Raw genomic sequence first — 7,157 nt, 5'->3', positions numbered from 1 at the left:
CCGAAATTTGACATGTACTGAGCAACTTCGTGTTGTAAGCTCGATCGAGGGGGGAAATATGCTTTTAATTTGTAAGGTGATGGGTGTTGTAGAATTATGTAATTTATACAAATTAAGATGCATTAGGGTAAATGGGTATGATCTTCTATGCATGCATGCATTCCCCCGGTAGTAGTGCGCATCCAATTCCAACGAAATGATTCTCTTGTTTTTTTTTTGTACAAACCGTTGTGAGGGAACGTTCTACATTGATTGAGTGTACGTACGTAGCTTATCCTAACTTTAAAGCTCATATTCGTTGTTTCTCTTAATTTGCAGTTTATAAGGTAAGAGGTCGGATATAGGAGGAGTAGCCAACGTGATGAGTAGTTCTTATTTTGTGATGGCATATAATATTGCATGAAATATTATGCATCTCACTCGAGTAGGTGGGTCCTATCATGAATGCTGCATAAGTGGATCGATTAGTAGCGCAAAATATAATGCTCGCGACGCTAATGACTGAATATTGCAGTCGTTATCTAACTAACAGAGAGCAAGTAATTCTCGTTCCCCTTTAGGGCCTGTTTGTTTGCACGGAAGTAACCGTGAAATAGCAGAAGTAGAGGAGGTAAAGACTACTTCTGCTACTTCTAATGTTTGTTTCTCTTGAAAATCTACTTCCGCTACTTCCTTAAACGATGACATGGCATCTACGTGTCATCTCTATTTCCTTAATTTTTTCCCGTCAAAAAGTCTTCGAAATACGGCGGAAGTCATCTAAGAAGTGATCAGTTCTTATCTATATCCTCACAACCATCCTAGAGTCGGTTCTATCCTCTGTCCTCACAACCAACCGACTCTTCCCCTTCTAATATCCCCAGAACCGACTTCGCCATTCGTTGTTCACTCAATTTCGCGGTTCTAGTCCCCGCCATCTTCACGGAAAAAAGGGTCCTTCTTCATCGTTCTTCGCTTCAACAAAAAGGGTATGTAAAGGATAAAACTTTGATCTTTTATTGGGTCCTTCTTCATCGTTCTTCGCTTCAACAAAAAGGGTATGTAAAGGATAAAACTTTGATCTTTTATTGCAATTAAATTCATGCAATATTTCTATATTACTTGTAGAAATCTTCCATAAAGCTTGATCTTTTAGTTAAGGTTCCTTTGAGAAATAATAGTCAAAAAGATTTGGGGTTTTTTTGGTTCATGTAGAAATAGATCAGAATTTTGTTGGGTTTGGTGTCGGATTTAGGTTGTTGTCCTCTTCTTCTTCTTGGTCTTCTTCTAGACGTGGCTGATTTGATATTGGGGGAGATCATTGGATGTGTTGCTAGATTTTGGAGATTGGCTAACTGTTAGATTATGGATTTATTTGTGAGTTTTTGTGTATTTGTTCTCATGAATTTATGTCAAGGTATATATCAGTTTGGAAAGATGAATTTGTGTTGCTGGGTTTTTTTGGTTCATGTAGAAATAAATCAAAATTACCAGGATTTCCAATGTTAATAGGACCATTGTTCTCTCCTTGCATCAACCAAATAAGTCCATTAACCTCTAGAAGAGAAAGGAAAACTTTAAATTATCCAACAACAATTAGATTTATGCACCGAAACATTCAGATTCATAGGCAGAAATCATGTCAGAAACATAACAAAAACTTTGGGTTTGGTTTCCTGGAGCTTGAACTGTTAATGGTTCACCCCTAAAGATGCAAAGAAGAAACATAAAGGGCAGCAAGATTAATTCCTCTGTACCTTATATTGATGAATTTGTAATGATAGAAGCTAAAGATTGAAATAATACCGGATTGCTTGAGTTATGAAGTTACTAATAACACGACCATCATCAATGTTCATTCGTTGGCCATAAGTGTTGAAAATTCTAGCAATTTGAATCTCTGTATAGAGAGGATAGATTGCAATCAATCGTATATCATGGGTCTCGCCTTTAGAAAATTATTTATAGAATTGGAATGTCACCAAAGCGAAAACACAGGAACAACACCACTTTGGCTGGTATTGCACGATCTCTTACCTAGGCCATGCTGTCTATGATAATCAAACATCAAAATTCTCTGCCACACGCTTACCCTCATCATAGAAACTTATAACTCCTAAAACAATCAATAAGATCCCACAATCAAAAAATTATTACGAGACAAATTTGATGATGAGAGTCATACGAACTGTGAGGATTCTGGAATTTGGTATATGACAAAAGAAAATTATGGTGGGAAAAAGAACTAGTGTCAAAATAGTGATAGCCTAAAATAAAATGACGGTAAAACCGTAATGGTATAAAAGTGAAGAGTTTGGTAATAGCAGTCCATTAGTGCATTCCAATCCTTATGCAGCTGATGGATTTAGATGTTAATCAGTTTCCATGAAAAACGGATAAGGCAACAAAAAGAACAGTAACACATATTAGGCATAGAAGCATTAATCTGTCAGATTTTTCTTCCTCTGTCCCTTTTTACCTTCTAATAGTGTAAATCTCTCTTAATCATCATACATCACATAAAAACCTTTACAAGCACGTCAATCTTTCTATGCAAGCCCCACCATGTTTAGTGTTCCAATGACATTTGTCTTTATGTTCTGTTAAATATCGCGTTTTAGAGCATGACTTTTCATAATTAATTACCACCATTCACCGACAAATGCATGTTGACTGGAAAGAGAATTTATAGGTAGCATGAGAAAATAGATTTTAGAGACAACAACGCTAGTAGGATGTGAGAATCATATTATTTTTTGAAACTAGAGAAATAAATTGGCGAATTTTTATAATTACCATATGCACTGATTTTTTTTTAGTTTATAACATTGTTTTACTTGTTTTATGTAGAATATGGAACCTTCAAAAGCTAGAGATGCTACACTAAGTTGCTTTGCTGCATATGTGGTGTGTATATTGTGTGCTTACTTTATGTTGTTTGAGAATAAAAGAGAAGTACTTCCTAGGGAACCAACCGAGTGTAGAGATTCATTGAGATATGCTTATATCAACCGATTATTTTATGGCGGCAGAACATTTGCATATGACTACTTAAGAATGGATAGAGGTCCATTTTTCAACCTTGTTCGCATGTTACGAAAGTCTAGACTTCTTAAATATTATCTCTGCGATGCTGGATATACGACAATGCCCGGTTTTATTGCACCTTATCGTAGCGTGCGCTACCATCTTAAAGAGCAAGATGGTAGGGAACCATTGAACCATCGCGAGCTTTTTAATCTTCGTCACTCATCACTTCGATCAAAGATAGAGAGCGCATTTGGAATTCTGAAAAATCGTTTCAAAATTCTAACATGTAGACCTGATTTTCCATTTCAAACACAGGTCAAGATTGTTATTGCATGTTGCATTCTACATAATTATATAATGATAGTTGATCCAGATGATCGTTACATAACAGAAGATGTAGTTTTTGATGAAAGCGAGAGTGAATTTGTTAGTGAAGAATCTGAGGTTAGCATGCTCAATTTAAGCAAAAGGGAACAGAAAGAAGCACAAGCTACTTGGTTAAAGAAAAGAGATGAAATAGCAAAGTCTATGTGGATAGAATATTGTGCTCGATATAAGGAAGGTAATGAGGTGGAAATAGGATTAGGTGATTAGTATTTGTGTTTTGTATTATTTTAATTGATATCACTAATATATGCTAGATCATTAAGTGAACAAGTTTGTTTTTTTCCTATTATCAAGCTTATTGGAAAGAAAATTTTGTGTATCTTTGACATTTCTTTATTGACATGTTCTTTTTTATGATGAGCTTCAGTATATGTATGTCTAATTTTATAGTTTTGCTTTCCAATTGTCATAATGTAAACTTTATTCTTGTTGTCTCTATGAATATTTACAATATCACAGGACGATGGACAATATAGAAAAGTGTGCATATGGGGGTAACAGTACTGGATACTTTCAAGTCACTTCAACACTAGATCAACAATCGCCACATTACTCTCGTTCTCATGGAGTACACGCTCTTGGAAACCCCTATGTTTTTGGTCATCTTGGAGATTCGTCTAATCAACAATTCATGAATGCCAATGTTGGTGGAACTCCTATTGGGTTCCCACCCATAAATTTGAGCCAACAAATCATGCGATCACAAAGCTCCCAGAATAATGCTTCACAAAATTCAATTTCAAGTCTTGAAGTTAATTCTCCTTCAAAAGATAGAAAACATACGAATGCAGGGAAGAAACGAAAGTCAACCGGGAACAAAGAAACACCGAGAGGAGGGAAAAAAGGAACTAGTAACAAAAAATGGAAACCTCCACATATTGAGGCATTAATTTCTTGCTTAGTGGAACTTGCTAATAATGGTTATAAAGTGTATAAGACATTTAAAGCCCCTGCTTTTAAAAAGGCTGTTGATCATGTGAATTCTATCTTTGGAGAAAATTATACTACATACAATGTCGAGAACCACTTACGAACCCTCAAAGATAAGTAGAAACTTATTTGTGAAGCAAAAAAACTTAGTGGAGCCGGATGGGATGAAGAGAGCAAGATGATTACACTTGATACCACGACATATGCTGAGCTTATCGAGGTATATTAATGTCTTAATTTTTTCCAAGTTAATTCAAACTTCTCTTTATGCTTATATCACATTAAAAATCTCTATTTTTCTTATAAACAGAGACATCCAAAATACAAGCCGTATTTGAATTGTCCAATTCCAAGATATGAAGAGCTTCGCATTATTTGTGGGGAGGATCATGCTACTGGAGAATTCAGAGAGACAAGTTATGATCCTGACATCGATAAAGAGATTCCAACTATCAATATCGACGAAGATGATCTTGTAGATAGTCCTGGTATGGATGGAGTTCGTGTATCACAATTCAACGGAATGGAGCCTTCGAGCATTTTTATCAAGCCAGGAACTGTAAGTGGTAAATCGTCTCGTCCAGTAAAGAAGAAGAAAAGGGAGGACTCCCATATAATTATTGGTGAGAAACTTGTGGAGGAAATGGGAAAGGTAGCCACTGCCATTGTTGGTTTGAAGGAGCGAACTTGGGTTGAGGTTCTTGCTGATAAGGTTTTTGGTTTTCAAGATATTTCCATAGATGATCTTGAACTAGTTTTCAATGAATACTACAAGAATGAAGTTGAAGCGAAGGCTTTTATGGTATTGCCTGAACCAATACAGAGAAAGAGGATTCTTAACGTGTTGGAGAGGATAGGTAGGCGACCAACTTTGGACAACACTCAAAGTGGAACTACTAGTTTCACAAACATGGATAGCACCCCTTAATAAATGGTTCTCAATTTAAACAATTTTTCAAGTATGGGTAGTCTTCTTAGAGATTGCACTTTATTATTTTTTTTAAACTTAATGATACTAGTTTATTGTCAATTATGTGTGTTGGACTTTGATATAAATTGAGCTTACAACAATACTATGATTCTTATTTATTTCAGCTAATATTTAATAGCACTTTCTTATTCTGAGCTCAATAATTTTTCGTGGATGTTGTTGCTTTTTTCCTTTTTTTTCTTTTTTCTTCTCTTTTTTCTTTTTTGGTGCCCAATTGTTGGTTTATCGAAGTCATTTCTGTAGCATGGATTCAAAGTGAAATAAATGTTCTAGACAAATTGGATAAGTATTGGATGTTCATAAAATGATAACACAAATATTATCAAACGGCGAAACCTGGCTTTCAGCTATCTTTTAACTTCCACACAAAAAGAGAACAAATGACAAACTGAAGCATTTTCTTTGAAAGCATACTGAAACAGATCTATCCAAGTCATCAATTTTTCAAGAATAAGTGAAATAATTTTACGTAATCCCCTGAAATGCAAACTCTTATCTATTTCTATTTTTAATTTTATTTTAGGAGTATATTCGCAATGTCATGCAGATTTTTAAATTTAAATTGATGGCAACAACAACTCTATTTCTATTTCAATGACAACCCAAACAAGAATAAAATGGAAGCAACATGTATTAATTACTTCCTAGTAATATTTTCAAATATTATCCAAACAAAAAAAGTAAATGAAGAGAAAGAAGTTCTACTTCCATTACTTCTAAAAATATAAGAAACAAACAAAAAAATGTTATTTCCGCTACTTTCTACTTCATAGTTTTGGAAGTTACTTCCGTAACCTACTTCCTACTTCCAATACTTCCATTATCCAAACGGGCCCTTAGTGGAAAAGGGCTCTCTCCAAGTTAACCCGAGATACTGAATGATGGAAATTTTAGATCTCATCCCATATTCCGTGCCTTAAGATTACATTAAGGGAAAATTTGCAAAATAGACCATTTTTATGAAATATATAGCGAAATAGACCACTTTGAAAAATAATTAGCAAAATAGACCTCTTTTGAAAAAAAGAGGTCGATTTTGAAAAACAATGCTTAGAAAACATACGGGACTACTAGTCCCGTATGTTTAGAGTCAACTAATCACGGATTAGTGACTCAGAAAACATACGGGACTAGTAGTCCCATATGTTTTTTGAGTAGAAAATTTCACTAATCCGTGATTAAAACATACGGGACTACTAGTCTCGTATGTTTTCTGAGCTGTTTTGTAAAATAGACCTCTTTTTGGCCTGTTGGCCAAAAAAAGGTCTATTTTGCTAATTATTTAGCAAAACGGACTATTTTGCTAAATAATTAGCAAAAACGGTCTATTTTGCATTCCCCCTCCCCCCCTTACATTAATTATTATCAAGGGTAAAATCACTAAGTAGAGCGTCAGAGGGGTGTCGACCGGAACATGCACAGCTGCAAACGCTAGACTCCGTAGACCTAAGTCATTTAATCATGCTAGTAGCTAATGTCTAAACCAACTAGGCCGACTTCTGAAGAGCAGCTGTGCACTCCTCATGCTCTTATAACACCAACATCTTTATCGTAACCAATCCTAGTTATATATTTGATGCGAAATGGGACAGAGGGTCTATCAGAATTAGTGATCTAAATCGAATAACGTATCGTTTCGCCAAAATTCATAATCTACGGCAGTAAATTAATTTCAAAACAATTGACGTGACAGATGGATTTTAACAAGACTTGCATCAATAATCATGAACAATTCTAATCTCTAACAATATAATCGCAGTATTAATTATCATTGCACACGTTCTAAAATCAGTATCAAATTTTCAACAATCACATGCTCAAGTTACTCTTAACTCATAAG

At 35.0% G+C, this 7,157-nt stretch overlaps 3 protein-coding genes across 3 annotated transcripts in view; all 3 read left to right on the top strand.

Moving 5' to 3' along the window:
* The window catches only part of LOC109831039 (protein JINGUBANG-like), a gene marked incomplete at its 5' end in the record, with an annotated part of 1,565 nt that extends 913 nt beyond the window's left edge, over window positions 1-652 (top strand). Inside the window, one exon of the mRNA XM_020398380.1 lies at window positions 533-652. Within this exon, the coding sequence (XP_020253969.1) occupies window positions 533-652 (120 nt within the window). The remainder of the gene's footprint in view (window positions 1-532) is intronic.
* On the top strand, window positions 3,127-3,603 carry LOC109831038. The gene has a single exon (XM_020398379.1). It carries the CDS (start codon window positions 3,127-3,129, stop codon window positions 3,601-3,603), a length of 477 nt encoding a protein of 158 aa, XP_020253968.1.
* On the top strand, window positions 4,267-5,254 carry LOC109831037. The gene is made up of 2 exons (XM_020398378.1): window positions 4,267-4,546; window positions 4,637-5,254. Exons 1-2 carry the CDS (start codon window positions 4,505-4,507, stop codon window positions 5,252-5,254), a joined length of 660 nt encoding a protein of 219 aa, XP_020253967.1. The 5' UTR covers window positions 4,267-4,504.

The sequence above is a fragment of the Asparagus officinalis genome, chromosome 2, assembly GCF_001876935.1.
Source record: "Asparagus officinalis chromosome 2, Aspof.V1, whole genome shotgun sequence".
Classification (NCBI taxonomy): Eukaryota; Viridiplantae; Streptophyta; class Magnoliopsida; order Asparagales; family Asparagaceae; genus Asparagus; species Asparagus officinalis.
This window is presented reverse-complemented; position numbering and strand designations above follow the sequence as displayed.